This window comes from Melanotaenia boesemani, chromosome 5, assembly GCF_017639745.1.
Source record: "Melanotaenia boesemani isolate fMelBoe1 chromosome 5, fMelBoe1.pri, whole genome shotgun sequence".
Taxonomy (NCBI): Eukaryota; Metazoa; Chordata; class Actinopteri; order Atheriniformes; family Melanotaeniidae; genus Melanotaenia; species Melanotaenia boesemani.
Genome location: NC_055686.1, coordinates 17,729,922 through 17,754,489, shown reverse-complemented (window position 1 = coordinate 17,754,489; position 24,568 = coordinate 17,729,922). Strand labels below are relative to the sequence as shown.

The 24,568-nt window shown below is 40.3% G+C and overlaps 1 protein-coding gene across 6 annotated transcripts in view; it reads right to left on the bottom strand.

Moving 5' to 3' along the window:
• Positions 1-24,568, bottom strand: part of ppargc1a (peroxisome proliferator-activated receptor gamma, coactivator 1 alpha) — a 296,804-nt gene that overhangs the window by 28,894 nt on the left and 243,342 nt on the right. For 4 of the 6 annotated variants that reach the window (XM_041985113.1, XM_041985114.1, XM_041985115.1 and 1 more), the window contains exons 1-2: positions 5,855-6,077; positions 3,039-3,218 (exon numbers count right to left, since the gene is read on the bottom strand). In XM_041985113.1, the coding sequence (XP_041841047.1) occupies positions 3,039-3,218; positions 5,855-5,902 (228 nt within the window). In that variant the 5' untranslated portion in view covers positions 5,903-6,077. The other 2 variants (XM_041985116.1, XM_041985112.1) reach the window with 2 other exon arrangements.

Genomic DNA, 24,568 nt, shown 5'->3' with positions numbered 1-24,568 from the left:
TTTTGAAGGCTGATGCCATCACGTACAACATTCTGTGGAGTGATATAAAGAGTTTTCACAAACCCACATATGTGAGCTCACATGTGTATACTCGCTGCATGTTCAATGTCAGAGTAATGCTTTAAGCCTCAGCATCTTATTTTACTACCTACTAAGCCTACAACCTTTTACTTCCAATCCATGGGCTCTGGTTTGGGCTGGCTTAAGTCCAAGCTTCTCCTTGTCTATGTGACTGTTTGTTTCACTACCCATATGTTCCTATGCCTCACTGTCTTTCTGTCTTGTCACTTGCTGGCCTTTTCTGTCTGTCCACATCTCTTTCTTTCACTCTTCTCTATCTGCTCTTGTCCCTGTGTTCCACCTGTCCATCTATAATCGGTGTACCTCGCAACAGGACACGTATAGTGGTGACAGCATGTCAAAAAGTAAAATGAGCCCCAGTTTTCTTTTAGAATCATGTACACTAACTCACAGCCTACAACAGCTGTAAATTCCTTCATCTGTGTAACGTATGATGTGGCCATGACACATCCCAGTGTGACCATCACTGGGACGTCAACATCGGTATCCGAAAAAGCTAAAACCGAGGATACACTTTTCCATTAATCAAATGGTTAAAGCTGGACATGAAATCTGAGCGGGACCAGTGGTTAAGAAGACATTGGGTCACACTTCTATGCTGTTATCTTTGGCAGTACACTGGGAACTTATTGGACTAACTACCCCTTAACAACTGCTGCCCAAAATAGACTGGACTGTCACGGTCGGCCCGTTTTGAAGAGGTGTCAAACATGCCGAGCCAAGAGAGATAGTAGCTATGTGTGTGTGTGTGTGTGTGTGTGTGTGTGTGTTAAAAGATGGGGGTGTGGTGTATCATTCTCCACATTTTGTGTCAGGGACAGTTGGGAGAGTGGCAGGGAATGGAGCTAAAGGCCAGCCAGGGGACAGCCTGTGATCTGAGATTGTATGATGTTTACAGAACGCACATGTTAACAATTTCCACTGACCCTTTAGTAGTCAAATAAGACTTTATCAGATGCAAAGACGATATTTTCAAGCCTAACTTTACTGTATGATCATTTGCCACTATCTCATATAAAACTGCAACCTGAATACATGCCCAAGAACAAGAAAAACAGCAGGTGTTTTTCTTTCTGTCAAAGCTGCAAATCATTTCAACTGTGGACTCAACCGGTGACTGCAAGTTCAAACTTCCAGGGAGCAAAGTGTTTGATGGGGGACATTTAAAAGAGGGGCCTCAGTGTGACAGCTGCACCCAGCTGTTCCACATGTTACTCAAAGCAGCTTTGATAATTCGCTACCAGCTAAATTTTAAAGTGCAGGTATATACAAGAGAGGATGAGAGACTACAAGGAAAATAAAAAGAACTCTTGCTGGCTTTAAAGCTGGTCAGTTATTAACACTTTCTATAATCTTCAACTTCTGAAGGGATGTCGTTCTGTTCTGTGCAGAGGCCAATCACGGGGGTGCAGGAAGTACAGCTACAGCCTCAGCCTTCTTGATCCTTGCCAAGCAGCAAACTTTCCTATGTCAGATTAAGTAGGATTAGCTGCGTCCTGCAGTATGACGAACTGTGAACTTCATATGGTGACTAGTAACTTTCCAAAGATGGAGGGGAAGGGGGAATAATAATAATAAAAAAAACTCTGGTCAGGAAAATATATGACTTCCTTTGAAACGCCAGTTTTCACAACTTAATTAGAAGCCTTTCCATGCCCTCAGCAGTATTACAATAGCTGCTGGCTTGTTGAGTGTGTGAAAACATCACCCGCTTACTGCAATATACAGTATTCCTGTGGAGGCAAACACGTGCTCTAGTATGCATGTGCACATGCAGCTGCACAGTTACAGGCTCAATCCCATTTTGCAAGTCACACAAAGCTTCATGCTCAGAGCTACTGCCTTCATCAGGGTCCTCAGTGGATGCTAAGTTCCATTGTGTTTTAAAATGACACACATACACACACATGCACACACATACACTCTTCATTGGTATTTTTATCCATCCCCAGAGCCACTCAGTGGCTGCAAGCCATATCACTCTCAGACGACAGAGGAGCCACGGTCACACCAGCTACTACTTAAGACCCCCCCTTCCGCTATTTTTGTGTGTGTCTGTGTGTTTGTGTGTGTATCCAGGGTGGTCCACAGAAGTAGAATGTGATATAAAGAGAGTCTGAAAAGGTAGAGGTGGTAGGGAGAAGAACAAACGTAGAAAGAATTTAGTCTGTTATCAACTGTTGCCTGCAAGACCACTGTGGACGCACACAGAAAAACACACAGCAGAGACCCTGGAATAGTAACTCCATGACAGGACCATCAGCATGCACATGCACTGCCACCTCAGACAGGGTTTTTTCTGTTGAAGCAAGTCTAAAGCAGTCAATTACAGCCTTCTTGTCTATCCCTGGCACTGATAAAGACTTATAATGAACTGGGACATGGAACTCAGCCCCAAAACCGATGGCTTTATGGCCATGGCCGGGGCACCCTCTGTGGACTTTGTTTGCCACCAGGTGAGAACAGAAAGGGAGAGACAGAAGGAAAGAAAATGATAGGACATGAGAAAGAAAGAACAGAGAAGTGGGGCAAAGATTAAAGTTTTACACTCCAACTTTTGAGAAGCATGTTGCAATACAGCTGCCATGTCCAGAGTTTACTATGGATGCGTTCTCTCAGATCTGTGCCGGATTACTGCCTTCAAGCTGAAATAAATGCTCAAAGTTTTGATAAGGCAGCTTACCGTCGAGGCCAGAAACCAAACAAGGGACAAAGGTCCTCCTGGGCTTATCAGTCGTCACCTTATCTCCACTTTTGTACTTCAGCACAATGTAAAGTCATGTTTGTAAACTGGTAACAGTTGTACAATTTGTTTGGTTTGCATTCAAGAATGTGATAACATGAGTTTTCTGTGTGAGCCCTTGAAATAATGATCCCTTTAACTTAGTGCCATAACACACAATAACAAGGTTAAAAATAATTAACAATTTATAAATTGATCTGTAAACTTCACTTACCTCAAAAAGATTGGATGCCTCATTCCCATACTGAGTGGAAATTATCTCCGACTGGTCACTGTACCATTTGAGGCCACCCAGGAAGCTGTCTGCATCCAAGTCACTGACATCCAGCTCTGAGAGGTCAAGTTCAGGGAGGTCTGGGCATAGGGGCTGGTCTTCACCAACCAAGGCTGCACACTGATGACAAACAAAACAGAGATGATCAAACAAAAGTCACGCATGCTTCATAGATCAAAACAGCAAATTGTTGAGCCAGCTTGGAAACTATTTAAGACAGCAAATGTGAACAGAAGTGAACAAAGAAAAATCAAAATGGAAATGTAGTTCAAAATTACCCAGCTTGATCATTTTGAATATTTCTGCAACTTTCATGTGCAATTATGCCGGCTAAAATTAATATATGACTTTTTTTTTACTATCAGCCAATTGATCATTAACAAAGAAGCCATTTAACAGGCTGCAGATCAGCTGGTCTCAGGATCAATGTACAAATGCACAACCTGTTTTCACTTAGTTTCTCTTCTACCTCCACTGTGTACACTGCGACTGGTGCTGGCCTCTATGCTACTAAATGCTGCCTGTTGACATTTTATTCACCAGCCTCTTTTATGTAATCTAGCCAGTGTGTACTGTTTGTAGCAGCTGTTCTTGCTTCCTCCGCACACAAATCATCAGCTCTGGCCTGGCAGCTGAAGAGGATTGTGGACGGAAGCTGGAAAGGTGCCTTGATGAGGGGAAGGAGGAGGCAACAAGTTCACATGGCTTGCTGTTTTTTAGATCTATGTACAGTAAATAATACATCTTCAGAGTATAACCTCCAATAGCTGAAATGACCATGAGTCGAGCAGACTTTCAAGATATTTAAGCCTTATAATCAGAGGTCATAAAAAGGAAAAAAATAAATTAATAAAATAAAAGAGGAAAAAAGCTAATTTGAAGCATGCTCAGACTTTGTGCCAGCATGCAAATGCAAATCCAAACTCAAGAAAATGGTTTTATATCAGCTGTTGAAGATGTTACACATGTATAATTTACTTGACAACGCATGAGGCGTTGAATGAGCGTCAAAGGGACGTAAGACACTAGATAGATATCCTCGGGCGAAGCCGGTGGGTATTTGTCCCGCACGCTGAAGAGTACGTTGTAGGGTTCGGCTCAGGGCATAGCTGAAAGATGGATGCTGTGCCAAGTGGGGAAAAATAGCCCAGACACCGGTGTCACAGTTCATCAGTACATGGATTTTGCCATCACGAATATACAATGACATAACATTATAATGAGGCAAATCCGTTATGTTCCAAACGCAACAGGGAAGGGGACACATTCACTGCGTCTTAGGCTTCCCCCTGAAATGATACAGACGGACAAGGCATGGAATGGCGAAACGACAACAAAGCTGGTCGGATATGCAGAGACTGGATGTCCTATGCTCAATTATCTCATAGATTTCTTGGTAAACCAATGACATAGCGCCGCGAGCCAGACAATCACGATGCACCTACAGCGCTCCAATGTTTTACGCACGCTTCGCACAAAAGCACCTGCTAGGATGTTTTTTTTTTTTAAGGAAGTACCATGGCCCTAATGGCAAGCCTCTCGTTTAAACAGCATGCTTTAAATACGCAAACATGCAAACGTTTCTAAAATCGATCGAAAATAAGCCTCTAGAGAGTAGCGTTTCCCACATGTGTTGGGTTCACTGACAAACTGAACGCCATCGCAATGCAAACAGGAAACTCTCCTGACGCATACCTGGATTAAAGTGTCGTCTGAATGGCAAACACCGCCAACATTTCTACAGAGAAAATAACAATAATTTGAAAGCAAAGTTTCTCTCTCCTCATCTGATTTCACAACCCACATCATCACAAATTTGCAGCCAGACCGCATTCACGTTTTAGTTAAAGACAAACTGTCTGAAGCATCAGTGAGAGAACGAATGCAGCCAAGTAGGCTACCAATAGTCAGGTAGATCTACACGTTCGTAACAAGCTGCATGGACTCAAAAAATTAAAAATAAAAGAAACAGATGGGGAAAAAAATGAGGATAATTTTCTTTTGGCTTATCTGTATGCACTTCAGCCAAGTACGATAAGATAAAAGGAAAGACGACTGGAACGAACGTTAACCAAATACATGATAAAGATATTAAAAAGGGTTCAATGAAAATAGCACAAAATCATCGTATCTGGCTGGATGCGATGTTGCTATCCAGCCAGCGCTCCTTTAGCCGGGATGTTGGCACACAGTCGTGGCCGGCCGGTGCCGTTAAGACCGTGATGCTCCTGCGCGATGCCAGATAGCGGTGCCTCTGTGTGGATAACCTTTGCCTTTGAAAACAACATGCACTATCCCGATACGGCACATCAGAGAAATTATCATCGTCAGTGGATTAATGCGTCAGCGCAATACCTGACTTTGAGACAAATCAGTCATTTCGCCATGAAAAACCCCTTCTTTGCACAGGAGCGCGTGAACTCAGCGGCTGGAGAGATTTCCCGTCAGCTTGCAAGCTCCGACTGAACAGATCCTATGAGAAAAGCGAAGGTCCTGAGCCCCGTGCACGCATTACAACGAGTAACTGAGGTGAAAAGGAAGATTCCGCACATTCCCTCCACTTGTCATATATCCCCGAGTTGTATATCCCTTGCATCCTTAACCGTGTCCAGACGCGCACTACACCAGCATGCCACAGACTGCACCGGCACAGGAGGAGAGAGCGCAGACTTGTCCATTGCTCCGAGAAAAAGGAGGGGGAAAAAAGTCCAGAGGGCTAGAAGGATGAAAGAAGTCTGCTTTACAGATGCGCTCACCTCTAATTCTCTCCAAACTGAGTCCTGATTACACCTGTCCCACGCCATCCAGCCACTGAATGACGGTCCGAGAAAGAAAAATGTAAAAAAAAAAAAAAAAAAAAAAAAAAAAAAGGAAATAAATCAAGTAAAAAAGAAATCCACACACGCTTCCCACTCGCTCGCACACAGGCAACTGCTGCCCCTCGCCGAGAATGAACCGAGGGCACCTGTCTTACAACTGCTTTCCATCACATGACAAAGCTATTAAAAGTAGGCAGGGGAGTGACTCCGCGTCCACTCCACTCGCCAGTGACGCGCATTGAGCAGGCGGAGTCTGGCTGCGCACATAGTAAAATCCTCACCGTGCGCTGCAAAAAAAAAAAAAAAAAAAAAAAAAAAGAGTCCAAATAAAAACCAGTTTATCATCAGTCCATGTGCATATGATGCATTTTCAAACACAGGAAATATTCTGCCTATCGGGAGGTCTAATCTGAACCTAAATAGACAAATAGACAGACAACTATCTCTGTATGGAAAATACTTGTTTAAATGAGGCATTAGTTAGATAAATGCCTCATAGGAATTCATACGGTTGGTTGCAAACGTTATGGCTACAAATCGGCACAGCCTAGATTTATTTTATTTTATTTTTATTTATTTATTTATTTTAACAAGCAGTTTTTCAAGAAAGTTAATGAAAATACCAAAAAGAATTGAAACGAGCTATTTCTGTCAAAAGATTGCACCTGTCAGGATTCTATCCACAAAAACACACAATAACAAGCAGATATTATATGTAGGCACTATTAGAAAGTAGGTGAAAAATTACGTCTTTCAGCAAGTAAATCATCTCTGAGTTTTGGCATCATCAACTCTGTATCTTCAACTTTCCTCTGCTCTGAGACATTAACATTTCCTTTCAAGAGAAGGAGTTTTCATTACAAGAACAATGAATTTTCGGTTTTATCTCGTCATGACTGCAACCTAAAAGACCTATTTTTGTTAAAAAAAAAAACAAAAAACAAACGAACAAAAAAACAAGCTAAATAATTCAGTCCTCTGAGGAAGAAATTTTTTGTCTGTTCAGAGACAATAAAAAGAACAGGTGGCAGTATCAACCATGTATACAGTGTCAACAGGATGTGTATAGGCAACACTACCTCAGTGAAATAAAAACAAAAGCTTTGTGGACATTTTAAACAGCGTGGTTTTTCTGTTGAGGTGGGGGTGGGTGCTGACATGTATACAGCAGCATTAATTGTATTTCAGTGCTAGGTGTCTGAGTTTTGTCACGTAGAGATTTTGTTAGCACTTGAAGTGAATTGTAAAATCAGATTATACTCTATTGCATGAGATTTTGCACACAGAGTGCTTGTTAGAAATAATGACAGATAGTTTTCCTTTGTGTTGATGAAATAACCAAGTTCAATTCTGACAATACATTTGTGTAATAAGAGACTCACTCCATGGAATATGCTAACCCCAATCCAATTTTTAGTCTTGTAAGCCTATTAAGTCCACCTGAGCATGCAAAGAGCAATTGTCTCCCTAAATTAGTGAACCACATACAGTAAGTCTCATTAAACACAAAATTGCACAGAAACCCATAAAAAGGTTCTGGGACTAGAAATATAAATTGTACATATTGTGTGTGAGCAAGCGGGTGTGCGCTCCCTGTGTGCTGTAAGACATTAAGTGAAATTGTGTGCTATGTTTATAGATATCTTAGGGCATTTTGTACTACTAAATCCATACATCTGCTTCTCCACACGTGCCCAGAGATGCCACCCAGAAGCCAAGGCAAAACCTGATTGGAGCAGGTGGCGTGTGCAGTGACCTCACACAGCCCAGATGGACCAGCACTGCACAGATAGTAATATATGGGCAACATGGGTGTCACATGGAGCTTGGTGGTAGGTGGCTTTGTGACGGAGGTAGAGATAAAATACCATGAAATAGCAGGTTTTAGCTATTCTTTGATGAAAAGGTCTATCTCTAACCTGTCTGACTCACTGCAGATGGTATGGTATGTGTAGGTAACTGCATGGACGGGACCTACTATGAGGATATGGACATCAAAGCATTGTAATGGAGACAGACTTACAAAAAAAAAAAAAAAAAAAAAAAAAAAAAAAACTCTTGGCAGGGGCTATATGCTAGTAAATGATATCTCTCCCTCTCCCTCTCCTACTCCCTCTCCCACTCTGTAAGTCACAGTCAAACAACTTATCTGATTGTACTCTTCATGCCAATTAAGACAAAAGAAGCTAAATATAAATATAATGTTATGATTCCCTCTCTTGAATAGCCTTTGGTTCTTCTTTCCCCAGCAATATTATCCTGCTGGAGGGTGGATATTCATGATACAGAGGTAAAGATTTGTAGATATAGGAGTCATTTCAAAAAGAAAAAAAAGGGAGAGTTCAACAACCCCATTGAAGTACAGGTAATCTTCAAATGCCACAGCTTTTGTTTCAAATACACAAAGCTGATAATGAAGCTACAAATGAGGAGACTGGACAGGATGAGAAATATATCATGTTTAGCAGTGTCAACATAAGAGGATAGTGAGGCTAAAAACACTGCAATCTGCAGGACCTACTTTACCGTATGTTCAATCATTCTGCTCCTACAAATGCCCTCAGGTTTTGCTTTCACGCCTGGCATTACATGTACCCACTTGTATAGATATCACCTCCAAAGGGGACTGAATATATGGGATGGAGTGTGAAAATTAGTTCACACTCATTTGATGCAAGCATGCCGTCATAATGTATACTGGACCCAAAATTTCCAGCCCTCTTTAAGACTGTGAATATAGCAACAAAGTACATAACTTTCCAAATAAAGTTCAAATTGAAGCATTTGAAAATAAATCAATCAAAAGCAGCATTTGACAGAATTTGTGATGTGTCAAACTCAAAAATAAAGTCATATGACAACTGTGGGGTTTTACATGCAGACTGACTACAAGGTCTTACACGACTCTCGGTGATTAAAACATTTCTACAAAGAGTTAGTTGACAAGTGAAGTTCTCAAAGCCAAAATGGGGCTAATCCACAGATAATTATCTTTGTTTGAATATTAAGCATGGCCTGACTCATGGCACAGAGTCTCCAATTTGCATTTCTGGTCTTATTGAATTTGATATTAACATTTCCACTAAAGAGCAGAATTTGCATCAATCTTGTAGTAGAAATGATAGTTATGTTAAACTGAAATACAGTCTTTCTCTTAAACAGTATCTGTTTTGACACTCCATCCATTCTTAAGTGACTGTGTCTTGTTTTGCTTTTTCCATAAATTGTGTCACCAGCCCTGTGAGAGTGTTTTGCTGCACAGCGTGTGGGAGATGATTCATATCACTTTGTTGCATGTCATTGCTCCCAACAGAATCCATCCTAGCATCTGGCCATTTTAATACATGGTGGCTGGATTCATGAGAATTAATTGAGGGCAGAGGTAAAACAGAGTGCTACATCTATTCATGTATCCTTCAGGACTATAATAAGACAGCTTATGCTACATTGTCTGGGTTGTCATTGGATGTGCTTTCAAATCTTTGGCACATGGGTCATTTTTCCACTTGATATGTCATCTTGTTTTCTCCTTTTTTTTTTTTTTTAACAGGAAGTGGTTGCATTTCTCAGTAATCTTATGCTCTGTAAAAGTGCCCTTTATTAAACAAAAATTTTCTGACACATTAAAACCAATTTGCATGTATGAATATCAGTGTTCGCTTTTGATTTTTTACATTTCAGTGCCACAAAAACATTTCTTACAATCACTATACATTTCCTTGGCCTCCATAGGTTCCTAACTCCTGCAAGATAAACAGTGTGATGCCTCGAATTATGCCAGCAATTGGCCTTTAACATACAGTAAGCTGGTGCATTCTCCCCTTGTGAAGATTTTACATTGCCTCTCTTTGTAGTGCCCTTCAGAGAACCCATTGCTTTGACGCCCTGCGTGCAAGCGTGTAATCCGTTCCATCAATGAACTCCACTGTGTCATTTAGCCGCTCTCAGGATGGCGGCTACTTTCCCCACAGAGAGTCCGGCCCATAATATTAAGGCAAATGGCGTGAAGAGGCTAGGGCCAGTTAACCATGGCAGAGGCTTGGAATTGAAAATAGCATCAACCTCATGCAAGGGCTGGTAAACACAAAAAAGGAGCCTGGGGCGCAACACAGGACCACCCTCCCCTCTCTGTGCTCCAGCTCTGTTTTGGGAGAGATGTGGAAAGCAGTATCTCACCCCCCTTCCTTCCCATCTTTAGCTGAATATTATCATATGGTGAAGTGAGTTGTAGTCTCCTTGTAGCCATGTGTTGGAGGGAGGTTTTTGGGCTTGTTTAAGATCGCCGGTGAGTCATGGAAAATGCATGCGGTGGCGAAGAGAGGCACAGGCCTGGTGTGTAATGCATCTTGGTGGAGGCTAAACTAGCACTTTGGGCAGGGAATTGTGATGCATGTTGTGTTTTGCTTGTGTATTGCACTCAAAAGGAATATTAAAATTTATGGACCATGAGGGTTTGGGCTACAAATGAACATACATAAACAAGGACTGTACACTCCTGGTGCTTTAAAATGCTACAAATCTTTACTTTGAAACGCTGTAAAATTCAAACAGCTGCTACATGTCTGGAAAGGTAACTAGAGAGAAACAAGAGATACTTCTGTAGAAGAGATGCTGCAAAATCTATATTAAAATATGCTGGCATGCTAAATATCCATGAAATGTTTTGTCAAGTTTAATATAAAGTTTAAACATGGTGAGTCAAAAGCATCAGATGGCTGGAAGAATTCTATTTTTCTGCTTGCTGGATCTTGTTTGGATTGAGATCTCTGGTGAAACATTCATTTCACATAAAGACCATGTTTTGTTTTTAAACCAAAAATAAAAAGGAGGCAGAATCTAAATTAACTCTCAGATGTGAAAACTACATTATTGAGATCTCATCACTAGCCACAGGCAAAATTAGGTGCATTTCTCTCCAAACTGCAAAAACCTCCTGTGAGTCACGAGGAGGGCCCAAAGCACAACAGATGTTGCTTGACTTCTAAAATAATAGAGAGGCAGGGCTGAATACCTTGACAGCACCGTCCTTATGTACTCTTAGCACTGGAAGAGTGCCAGGGAAGAATTAGGTCAGCTAAAGTGCATTGTGCCTGGTGGAACTCCACGTTAAAACAGCATCAGGGGAGAGATGAAGGGTGGAGGTGGGGGGATGTTTAGTGGCACACAGGTAGAAATTTCTGGAGCAGCACAACCTGTTTTTTTTTTTTTTTCTTTTTTTTTTTTTCTTTTATTCTCGTATCATGGAAACGTGAACAGAAACGTTACACCCCTGAGTCCAGACTGCAGCCTAATTATTTTCAGCAATGAAAAGAGAAGGAAAAGGGGAATGAGAGAGGAAAAAAATGCATGCGAATTGCAATTCTTTCATACAGCCTGCATAAGGGGTGTATAACCACAAGCCTGAAAAAATCCTTACAGCACAATAAAACTGATTGTATCATCACCTTTTTCCCCTTACAGGCTGCATTTCTACTACTCTTCACATCACTTCCTAAAAGGAGCATGTACTGCTGAAGTACACTGTGATGGGAAGGGAAAAAAAAAGGCAGGGCAGGGATGAGAGGAAAGAGAAGGTGCAGTCAATACCCATTTTTGCCAAGACATCGTAGTGAAAAAGAGCAAAGAGACAAAAGGAGCAGATGGATGGAGATGGAGCGAATACCAAAAGAGAGTGTGACAGGGTGCAACAAAAGCAAGAGGGAGCTGCTAGGAGTGATAGAATGAGTTGGACAAAGATGGGGCATGAATTACAGGCAGACATGGAAAGAGGGGAATGAAGATGGCAGCTGAGTACAGGAAGAAATTATTAGGCACAGGAAGAGTCGACTTTAACAAAAGGGTTGGAAAGATGGGAGGCTAGAAACCACCTTGCTATGCTCTGAGGCTGTTCCCATCTCTCATCTTGAGATAACCCACCTTACTGTGGGTTAACTATGGGGATGACACCAGTTCCCTGCCTGACTCCCAATGCCAGTCTAACTGCATTCACTATCTAAGTGTTAATCTAATTGTTACCACCTTCCCATCCCCCGCACATTCCGGTCACGGCCTACGATCTTTCTGCTTACGATGGCTATCTAGCTGACATGTTATATGTATTCATTTACAGGAGGGGCTAGATTTTCCCACACAGACATACAAACAAGCCTTCCCACTGCCAACATGACCCCATTGCCCCCTCTGACTATCACATCTTGGACACAAAATTGAGTTGTGAATGCAAATTCTTGTTGGTGATAACAACTGTGAGTGATAATGACATGTGGTATTGAGGATGTCAGAAAATAATTGACTTTGATATGTGTAGAATTGTGATTTTAACTGGACATGATATTTAAATGACTTGGCAGCCATCCATCAACACAAGAGTGTGTGTAAGCATCTTTCAGAATGTGCTGAGCAATAATGCTGGCTTTTCCATTTGGGTAAGCGACCTCATTGTTTCTGGCAGATGCACTTTTTCCCCCCAGTTAAACATTGTTGTGCTTCAAGCCATTTCCACTATCTGGAAATAAAATGATTTCCATAACTTATTTTCATCATATCTGATCATCAGTGATTGAAATCAAGAGTAAGATGGACTGGAAGGCAATCATTCAGTCAGGCCTTCCAGTTCCTGCAGCCTTCTCCAGGTCCTGTTCACAATCCCCTGTTGTGCGTTTTTCATTGCTGTGTGTCCACCGGGACCATCATCACTGCCACAATAAACAGGATAAATCAGCACTGGCATTGGGCACTTTGGTCCAGATGACGTGTGTAATTAAGGAGTAATTGGCATGTCATCTGTACATGAGGAAATATGACGTGCAAGAGCCAGATGCACACACTATGCAACCCTACAACAAACACTACTCTAACAACTGTGTCCTCAAAGGCTTTTTGAAGAGGGATAACTTCCTTTGCACTGCTGACACTCTCACTTCCTTAACATTTTTACTCACTCTGCAAACTCTCTCGCATTATAATTCACTTGCCTATTCATTTATTTACATGCTAACACATTTAAACACTAATTTGCTAACTTATTCATTTATTTACATGCTAACCCACTTACTGCCGCTTGCATTCTGCATCTTATTCATTTATCCACATCCAGGATGACACAGCTGCTTTCTTGAATATTCATTTATGCATGTGGGAAGTCACTTATTCTTACTTGTTTAATTAAGAAGCTCTGTCTCTTCTCTTCACACAAAAGGATGGGTTTCTCCGGCTCAGTACACACTGAAGCTGTACACAATAGAAGATGGCCAAGATGCCCTTTCATGTTTTAGGTCAGGCTGGCTGCAGCAATAGGTGTGAACTGCCCTTATCTCTACTTGTAAACAGGAAGCTCCTGGATAAGTCAAAGCCTGATTTTATTGCTCATGTGGGATATGTTAGGATGAACGTGTATGTTTTCTGTAGCTTGAAGAAGAAGGATTTTCAAAAAAAAAAATCACCCTCAAGTTTCCAGAGGATGCTCCTACTTTATCAAAAATACACCAAAGACACACTTGCTTTTATTACACTTTTACTTATCTGCAGCCATTTGGTCAGTGCAATGCATCTTTAAATAAGGACCAACATTGCTCCGAAGTTGAACAGCATCTTCTTTTAAAATGAATGGACCTCGTGTTTATTAAAGGTGTGCCAAAGCACAAAGGTATTATGAATCATGTGGTTTATGTTTATGAGGGAATTTTAAACAATGCCAGCCAGGATAAAGAAAGCCTTGACTTAACTGAAATAAACTTTGGGTGTGGAGCTGGTTATAGGAGGGGTTGAGTTTGGCAGGGAGCGAGGTCAGCCATGCACTTGGCTGCTAACCCCAGATAGCTGCTGGTTAATTTGCAGTATGCTCTCAATCGCAACAGAAAGCCCAGAGTCACGCTGAGGGGAGAGAGGGTGGCCATAACGGTAAAGCAAACAGCTCATAGAGATATCCCAGTTGTTTTTCATCACATCAATTTCACGCCTGTGCCGGCAGTTCTTCAGAAATGTGACAAGATGGGGAGGGAAAAGAGAAAGTGGGAAAAAGGGATGAAGGAGATAGTGCAGAGGAAGAAAACAATGAGCTTGGAGATACATGAAGCTGGCAATGTTAATCTCAACGCCTGTTCTGGGTGCAAGTGATTGCTGTCAGAGCTGTCTTGTGAGCAAATAAATGAAAAAAAATCTCTAAAACTAATATCTTCACTGACAGTTTGCACACTCCTCAATTTACTGATGCAACACAGGATTTATTCCAGCAATTCAGTCTAGTATTTCTGTTTGGATATAATTGAGGGATCTTTTACTTTTAATGCAGTACTTCTTTACCGTATCCTTACAAAAATCTTGTGCTGTAGCTTCCCAGGAACAGAGATATTGTGGTTTGTTAGCTGACAGTAATCTGTCCCATACATAATAACTTTCCCACCCCCTGCTATATGTGGAACTTTACTAATCAAGACTTTTCTTCCCTTTTTCTTTTCTTTTTTAACAGAATATGTCTCTCTCTAAGTCAGTGACACAGCAGGAGTACATACGTTTTAAATGGACTTCCCCATTGTCAGGCCTCAAAGGAAAAGTACCCAGTCCACAAAAATTTCCACCAAATTCCAAAAGGTGTTGCAGCTATGACAAAGATTTATCTGCGGTACAAACATGTTTGTTTATATAAGCTGAGATAGCATATATTTAACCTGAGAACTGCTTTATGGCCTCTAGGGCCAGATAGATTTTATAGCAGTTTGCATAACTCTTGTCTTTCATCTGTGGCAAGCTGTGCGCTACGCAAGATTGCGACTCAATAGTAAAGCATCAACTGATATAGCACCACACTGAAGGCCGCTGCAGGACAGGATTGTACAATTAGAAAAGAAAATGTGCTATTAAAGATATATATTAACAAAGAAAACAAATACTTAAATGAGAAAAGCAACTTAATTTTATGTAAATACAGGACTTGTGTGCTGCAGATAAGCAGCAGGAAGTGCAAATCTGTTTAAAAACTTTTTTTTTCTTTTTCTACTGAGCAACTGATTGTGATCTTGCATGGGAGGGGAACAGTCAACAAGACTCCAACTCATTGGACAATCCTCCATCCAATATAATTAATGACTGCACATTTTTAATTACCCCTATGCGGCAGTAGGCACTACAGCTTTTGTTTATCGAGCCCCACTGATACCCATATTAACAAAGTTAGGTTAATGATAGAGGTATTTTACTTAATAGCATTTTTATTACTCCCGCTAAGAATGAAGCAATTAATTAACAATGGACGAATTAAGATTCCCTCCTGTAATGGCCTACCAACGCAGGACATCATTACCAATCGTCAAAATAATTCATAAAGCGATGACTCAGGTGGCAGGACGGTTATGGGGAAAAATGAATATTCCCCGGCATATGTCTGATTTTTCATTTTAGAATGGAATAAATTATGGATTGGGTCTGTCAGTGGACATGTTGGTGGTGCTGCATGCAGAGTGAGCCGCAGGATCAAAGATGCAAAGCGGTAAGTCGCAGATGTGACAAGGATTTTCTGGGGGCAAAAAAAAAAAAAGAAAAATTCTTGGCACACGATATGAACAGGTGACTATTATTTAAAGAGATAAAGGAGTGAATTAAAGATGCACAGAACAACTACAAAAGAGTTAGAGATTGGAAAGTGAGGGAAACTGGGAATGTTCAAGAAATGACATCGAATAATGGACCTCAAAGATATATATGAAAGCACATAATCTTTTAAGCTTGCATTTGAAGGTAATCTCCCATTAAAGAACACTAGCTATTCCTTTGTCGAGGAGAAATGCAAAGACAGCAGAACTGATGGGGACTATTGGTGTGACTTTGAATAGAGGAAAGAGTAAAACGGCAAAAGGTGCAATTTCTTAACTGCCGGACTTGTGTGGTGAATTCTCTCATTTCCAAAAAAACTACTAAAACAGTGTCTGCCGAGAAATATAATCTCCCACCCCCAACCTCCCACCACACGCACACAAACACACACTGAGCCCAAGTACACATGCAACAAAGAGGCAGAGATTAAAGCATTAATTCAGTGAGAGGGAATAGAATCCTGGCATAAATTTAGAGTGAATGTTTTGGGGTTATCTTCTCTGCTGACTGTCGTTTCTACTTTGTACTCCATTGCACTTCACATACAAATGGAAATCAGGGTCACACCCTGTATCCTGCAACATATAAGGCTCTAAACTCTTGTTTTTCTTTGATAATCTCTATTTGTGTGCGTGTGTGTGTGTGTGTGTTTATGGCGACAACAGGTGCGCTCTTGTGTTTGAACATGGAAATATACCAAGCTATCCATGTGCATGTGTGCATATTTGTGTGTGAAGGCGTGTCTGTAAATGTGGCTGTTACCATGTCAGACAGTGCGTTTCAGGCGGCACTATCTGCCTAAATGGAAAGAAAGAAAGAAAGAAAGAAAGATATATATATATATATATATATATATATATATATATAAGAAGGCATTATGTGTCTACAGTGTGGGATGTACTTTACAAGACAAACAAAAAGCCTCCAGTCCTCATTAAAAATGCACCAATCCTGAACGCTTCCATTAATTTAAGCATGCTGTATTTAGTGAGTGTTGCCCCGTGTACAGTCTATAAAACACAGCAATTAAAACAGGTACTTTTGGCTTCATCAAGGCTTAGCCGGGTGTAATGGGCCAGAAATGTGAAAAATACCTCTAGCAGCCAAAGCCACATGTGAGAGCAGCCAGGAGGCTGCACATAGCACAAAGTTAAATATAAAAGAGGAAGATGACATGATCTAATCTTGCTCTGGCCTGATAATGGAAAGAAAATCTGTTAATATTCTTGCTACGGTGTTTAGATAATCATCTTGGAGGTATCAATTCTTATTTCAAGACATCAGTCATTCCAATATAGCAAAGAAAATAAAGGTGTTATGGTTGGAAAATAATGTATCTTTAGCTAAACATAATGTGAATGTACAGGTGTGATGTATAAACATACATGACCCCATGGATTAAAAAAAACTAAACTCATTTCTGTTGGAACCCACTATGTAGTACGAAGTTGAGGTCATTGCTAAACAGCATCTGCCATGACATAATTATGACTGTTGTATGAACTTCTCACAGCAGGGGGGTTCAAGGAGAAGTGCTAAGATGCAGGCCATTGAAGAATGCTTTCATGAAACTCGAGTAGGTTATACCATGGAGCAATCTCATGTGCAGCACACCCTCTAAGACTTTGATGATTGCTCAAAGGGACGGAGAGAATAGCTCACACCGTCCAGCCCCTTAGCAACAACTCTTTTCTTTCTTTCTCATTCTAGCAGCAGCACACACACACATTAGTACTCTCTGATTTATGGCTTTTTCCCATTACAACAAGCCAAATATATGGTGGAACGGATCATTTTAGATTGCAAAGTGTTGTTTTTTATTTTTATTTTATTGATTTTTTACATTTTTCTTTATGGTGATTAGGTGCATGGTTGGGTCTTTTACCACCACTGACATAAAAAGGAAACTAAGTCTTTCAGATTCCAGTTTTTAAGGATGAAGGGTGACAATTTTTGGTCGACAAATACATTTGTGAAGAATATTCATGTGAAAGCAGCAGGCAGAGGAGGCTGAGACTGATATTAGAAGAGCATTCGTAAAGCATGCAACAGCAGTCACATAACAATTCTTGACAAGCAATTATATATTCATGCATATTCCAAGCAACAAGGGACATTAGACACACATATGGACAACAAGGCGAAGAGTGTTTATAATGAATGGCTACACTGCCAACATGGTAGCATTACAGTTAAAGCAGGAAAGGGAACAGATGAAACGGAAGGAGGTCTCCCAAACAGTAAAGTCAGTGAAAACCCTCCACTTATTTCAGAACACGCTGGAATAAGTTTCATATAAACAAGTGTGGGTTACTGTGTCACTTTGTGTTCTTGTTGGTCATCCTGCAAGTAAGGCAGGCTAAGCTTTGTGAAGCTGTTCACATTTCCATACCCTAATAATAATTACCCTTTATTTACCCTCTGCCCCACAGGCATCTGGAGTAAGCAGGCCATGAATATAACCACATCCATTCTTAAATGTGATTTCACATCAGGAGGTGGCCACATGGTATGGAAGATAAATCATTTTCTAAAGATATATATTAATGTGTGTGTTGCAAAGTAAGATAAGGAGACAACTTAGTCCACTGTTGTTTACAAGCCTCCTTTTTATGAATTTTATTTATGGTGGATCATGACCTCGAATAAGATTACTAAGTCAATAACACAAATTCACCAAACTGTAGTCGCTGATAAGACCTCACCGCACAACTGTTTCATAATAAATACTTCCGATGGATAATGAAACTAGGGCGTGATTATGTTTAACAGTAAAACTGTAACGTCTAACTGCTGCATAATGACTAATGGCAGTGTGATTTTAATGACTGCTCCTGCTGCTGCCATGCACTAATTCAAAAATGATTAGTTACTTCCTTTCCTTTCCTGGAGAGAAATGTGTGCAATCAAATGTGGGAGCATGATAGTACAACGGGGTAACTGAGGTGGCCAATTATCAACTGACCACCCTGAGCTAATGAGAAAAACGACGATATTGGGGGATTATGTAAGAGACTTCGAAGTGTTTAAGCAATTGGACTTCGTTTTAGTTAGAAAAAATAAAATTATTTTCATTGTGACTTTTCTTTTTTATTTTAGGAGAATATTGGTATTGTCTCCATAGGCAGGACTTGAAATTCCTCTAATCTACTAATCTAACATGGATTTAACATTAAAAAGGAAAATATACTTAAAAGAAAAAATGTTTTTTTTACCATGCCTTCCACCAAATGTAGAAAGCTGACCGTTCAGCATCTACCATGGCTTAAAAGTCAACTAATTCTTTATTTACTCTCAGCCATTAAAACTTCTGCTTTTAGATTAACTATCTTCAGAGACAGTGTGTGGGGAAAAAAGTGACACTGATGAAGAAAAAGGCTGATTTTCACATTAGAAAAAGCTACACCCACCCAGCAAAAGTCCGTAAAAAGACATGTATGCAAGGTCATCTATAGACCTCTATATTTGGTTGAAAAACTAAAGGTGAAAAGACGTATTTTTCATGACGTGGAATAGATGTTTATATAAAAAACACCCACATTATCCAATGCAGGGCTGCACATTCTATTTTGAAGCAGTCACCATTCTACCACAAAGAGGCAAGCGAATGTCAGAACCCCCAATTAACCCACAAAGAAACCACAGATTACAAGAACATGTAGACACACACAACCGAGCCGAGGCTCGACCCAGTGACTACGAGTCGACAGTGCTAACCACTACCCCACGACAGTTCACAAAATATAGTATATGCATAATATCTATCTAGAGCCATTATCTATCTATCTATCTATATATATATATATATATATATATATATATATATATATATATAGAGAGAGAGAGAGAGAGAGAGAGAGAGAGAGATAGATAGATAGATAGATAGATAGATAGATAGATAGATAGATAGATAGATAGATAGATAGATAGATAGATAGATAGATAGATAGATAGATAGATAGATAGATAGATAGATTATGTTTTTCTTAATGTTATGGTAATTTAAAATGCAGGTATAATATCCTAATTATTCCATGAAGTTGGTGTAGGCGTGTGATCTGAAAAAAATCTAAAAATCCATTTTGAACTAAATAAATAAACTAAAATAGATTTGTAATGGGATTTTCCTGGAACAGATTTAATTCTTTAGTTCACATTTTTCCCCATGACATTATCTGACACTCATTTACCTTCAGAAAATGTTCATCAACTTTTCCGTTCTCTGTTTTAAAAATATAATTCAACTTCATTTAATTGGGTTGTACGTGTGGTACCTGCAGCAGACACTATTCAAGAAACATTGATCAGATTTAGCCAAAAAGTCATTAATTGTGACTAATTTTGGTCCTTTGGTCCAAATCTGGTCCGTGTCAGATGTCTAAACATGGCTGAAATTTCAACATCTTAATTTGATCTAAACAAAGGCTTTGACGAATTGACCTAATTTACTCATAAAAGCAATGTCATCTGATGTTTGGTGATCAGGCCAGTGTTTGATTTGTCCATTCTGCCCTGCTGTAGTAATAAGTAACAAACATCAATCTGCTTTTAAGACAGTTTTTTTTTTTTTTTTTTGCACAAAAAAGGAATTGTGTACAGTTTTGCAGGGTCTGGATTCGAGAACTGAGATCTGGAAGCATTTGTCAAGGCATGAAAAATAACAATAAATGTGTCTTAAGTGTTTTTCTGTTGTGTTCTCCAACAGCAAATCTCCTATGGGACAGCCAAGCTCACACAGCAACTGTTCCTCAACCATTTTCACATTGAGTTTGCCCAGGCTGGGGCAAGGCAATTTGGCTCTCGGGCCATCTATGCAGTTCCTCGCCTGGGAATGGATTTAGTGATTCTGATCTCTTTTTTTGTGCTCATGCTCTTTGTCTCCATTGTGAAGACTCAGGAACAGAGAGAGAGCGAGAAGGAGGTGTAAGGGAAAAAAAAAAAAAAAACAACAAGTTTGACCGAAGCTCAGTCAATTATCTCCCAGGTGTTTGACTGAAGTGATTGTAAGCGATCGCGGCAGTTCCCACGAGCCCTGGACTGAGACGGGCTGGAATTAGCTACGAACAAAACCCAATTCAGCAGAAGTGAAGAAACAGCAGTTTTGAATAAAACCAGGGAGAGAATGCAAAAGAAAAGGTTCCCTGCAGAAGATAAAGTCGAATCTTGGCTCCTTTTTTTCTCTCTTCCTCCATTCCCCTGTTACACACAGCCTATCACATAGCCTTGTCTTTTAAACAAACTGTGGCTCTGTGCGTCTGTGGTGCTTCCAATACCTTATTGTGCGGAGGTTAATTACTGGCAAGGCATGAGAAAATTACATTCTCAAAATAAAGTATTATGATTGGCTCTTCCACTGGCTATTTTAAGTCATGCTTGGTCTTCATGTAAGATAGCTGGGAAACCAGATTTTTAGACTTGTTCGATATCAAGTAACCTCGTTTTAAGTCCTCTAATAAAGTCACTATTCTGACTTGCAAATTACCTTTCTTTCCCAGGCCCCAAACACCATTTCCTCACGAAGATTAAGTTATAGCCTGTACATGAGTGCACACAGTGTTGTAATAACACTGGACACTTTTCTATTGATAGCAGAGAATTTTCTTGTGTCTTCTCACATCTCTTCCTGAGAGAATTCATGCTGAAGGGCAGCATTTCTGTACATGGAACATATTATAGAGGCTGACATTTAGAAATGGAGGGGGAGGAAAGTGGTGGATTTCTCAGTCACAACCAGCAGTGGTGTAAGCTAACATAGATACTCCGAGCCTAGGCTAACTGCTCCAGGAGACCAGGCGTGTTCTCCAAGTGAATTAACAGAGCAAGGGCTTAAACTGAGTCTCAGTGAAGAATCTAAGTAGGAGCCTGCTTAGGTTTGCATGAATCGCATGTTGGGAGGCAGCAGTTCCCAGGCAATGATTGTGCATTTTCCTCCCTGCTGAAATCTTATTTATTCTCGCCTTCCACATGAGATGGTCACGTCAAGCATGGTTTGTGTCCGTTGCGCTTTCGCTTGTTTGCCCATGCTGCATGCCAGCTCACACACATCAGGCCTAATAAATATGATGCCAAGGGAAACTGGCTTCTCCTGGAGCAGCAAGGCTGGAGGTATCTGCTGAACTGGCAACCCCAAGCCAAGGATCACATCACGTGCAAGTCGGAGCTGCTTTGGACTGTGATGTGCATGTGATCGCAAACTATCACTTCTGGCACTATAAGGTTTAGACACTGCACAGCATACGCACCCGCCCATGACTACAAAATGTCATTTAGATTTTCTTTTTGAATAATAGATGAGCAGCTTCCCTTTAAAATAATTAATGTCACTAACAGTTCACTGTGCAAACAGGCACTCTACAGCTAATTTATTAGATTAAAGCAACATAAATAGGCACCGTGTCCTCTTTAAAACAATGCTTTCCCCTTGTCAATAAGATTCCAAGGCGCTCTGATATTAAGCATTAAACTATTTAAAAAAGAAGGGATAAGGGTGACAAAAGCTCCATATGTCCTGGGCAAACACCTTCATGCAATGAATATGCTTTAGGAAGCTCCCTTGAAAGGTGAATGTCAGGGACAAATGACACTTCAAGTTGTTGATGGAGTGTGACATCCTGTAAGAGATGGAGTTCCTTTTTTCCCCCCCAATGACACACTCATATTCAGACAAGTCTTTTTCATCAAGCTTATGCGTTGTGTCATCCCCCACCTTCAGCAGTCCCCAGTTTTTACACATTACCAGCCTAGCTTCACTGATGTGTAGAAATATTAAACGTATAGTTTGTTTTGTTATAGTACGTTTGGAGTATTTTAGAAAAGAATAGAAAAGACATATTTAAAAGAAAGTTTTAATTCTTGGTTAAGATAGCTTTTGCTCTTTTGGATGAAAGTATGTTTGATGGGAGGAAAAAAAAATTCGAACAAGGTCTGACAAAGCAATCCAATTGCAACTTACATAAAAGAACTGTTTTCATTCCTGATTAACTCCCAAAATGTGATCTTGTTTATCAAGAAGGTGTCCATTATTATTTGTGTGCATGGTTTTGTTCATGCCCATAGTTTATTATCTTCTTTAGTACAGCAGTGTGTAACTAAGCACAAATGGCCAGCTTCTGGTGACACTATTCCACCTTTTTTATTTATTTATTTATTTTGCTCCAAGTAGTGATGTGTCGGTCACGAACGATTCATTCAGTATGAACTAATCCTCTCTATAACTCGGGAGTAACGGGTCCTCTCAGTGAACGATTCATTCATTTTCATGCGGTACCTCCTCTCGACACATGGCAGGCAGCTGCATAAACTCAGTCAGTAGGTCAGGACAGGAAACAGAAATGATTCGTTCAGGACTCGCTCAGGTCCGTCCTCAGGTCCTCGTTCTTTTGTCACGTGACAGCCAGGCTGCTCAGGCTGTGTGGCGAGCAGCAAGTCGGGCTGCACGGTCTCGTTCTCGTTCTCGTTCATCATTCAGGCTATTTGGCGAGCAGTACGTTCGCTCTCGGATTGGCCTCTCTAGTGCTTCTCTCTGTCACGTGACAGGCAACTCGGTCTCTGAACGGGTCTTCCTTCGTTCGTTCACAGCTCAAGCTGTATCAAGCTCAGCAGTACGTTCGCTCTCGGCTCGGTCTCTTGTTCATTTGTCACGTGATAGCTACCGAGTCACTGTTGCGCTGTTAAACAATGGCAGGGAGGATGTAGGACACAAATCATTTTATTGTGGTGTGTATTTGCTTCCCTACGTTTTCACATGGTTTGAATTGCTTGTGGCATTACCAGTAGTTTTGTTGCCTTCAGTATTTACTGCTTGAGAATCGCGGACTTTTTTACAACGCCACCTGCTCTGAAAATGAACGACATGATTCGTTCAAGAGTCGTTCACTTTACTGTTCGAGAGTAAAAGACCTGGGTTAGTGAAAAGAGTCGAACTTACCATCACTAGCTCCAAGTCCAGTAATGAACATTTCCTTGATTTAATTTTTTGGTAAAATTTTACAAGTTTATTTCAAATTTGCTTGAGGATTACCTAAAAACATAGTCAATGCCTTTGAAAGGTATTTACCACAAACCTACTCCACCACAGCCTACTGTTGCCAGATAACAACTGCAAATGATAGAGTAAAGTAAAGAACCTATTCTTTTGATTTCCATAAAGATACTTAAAAGCAAAGACCAAAGTTACTCTGGACATACTGAGAGCAACCAAACACAAAATGGTGGTAAACGACATGCATAATCAATGATCCTCTGTGTAGTTTTATGCATCAAAACATCACTGTTTGAGATAAACTGCTAGGGCGGGACCGAGCAGAAATCAGGGATGCCAGACGCATTCTTCTTGATCAAATGCAAAGAGAGCTCTCAGACTACCAACACACGATAACTAAATTTATCTGCTTCAGAGAGCCTTTTCAAAAATATCTGAAGGCTGAGTAGACCGAGCATTAAGAAATGAGTTGTAATGATTATTTCAGAAACAAACTCAAACTGAAACAAAGCATAAACAGCATGTTAAGATCTACACTTTATATAATCTGATATTCAAAAATAATCATCATCTGATTATCCACAGGGCCCTTGTTGTTATGTTTGTTTTTTTTGTTTTGTTTTGGGGGTTTTTTGGTCTGCTTTCAGTGACAACTTCTGTAATGATCATCCATTTCTGCTGTATTAAGCATGACACCTGCCACAGATTACTGCAGAACAATGTTAGCTCTTCTCTGACATCAATGGACTGACAGCGGCTCCCTCATTCCCAACAAACAAGCAGGAGATGATCTGCTGAGACTTGTGAATCGACTGTTAGTGACAGAACATAGACTTTCATTTGGTCCCTTTGAGTACCCATGCTGATAGCACCAGAGTGTACATACAAAATGTATCACTGCCTTTTCCTTTTGTTTCTTTTCACTTTATAAATTATATTATTATATCTCTGCAGTATTATTGTTTCTGCAGATTCTACGCAACTTACTGCAGATACTCAACTGAGTAAGATAAAACTGCTCCCTGTGACAACATAAGAAATGCATCTATGTTACATATAATTTAGCTTTCTCAACATTTGTA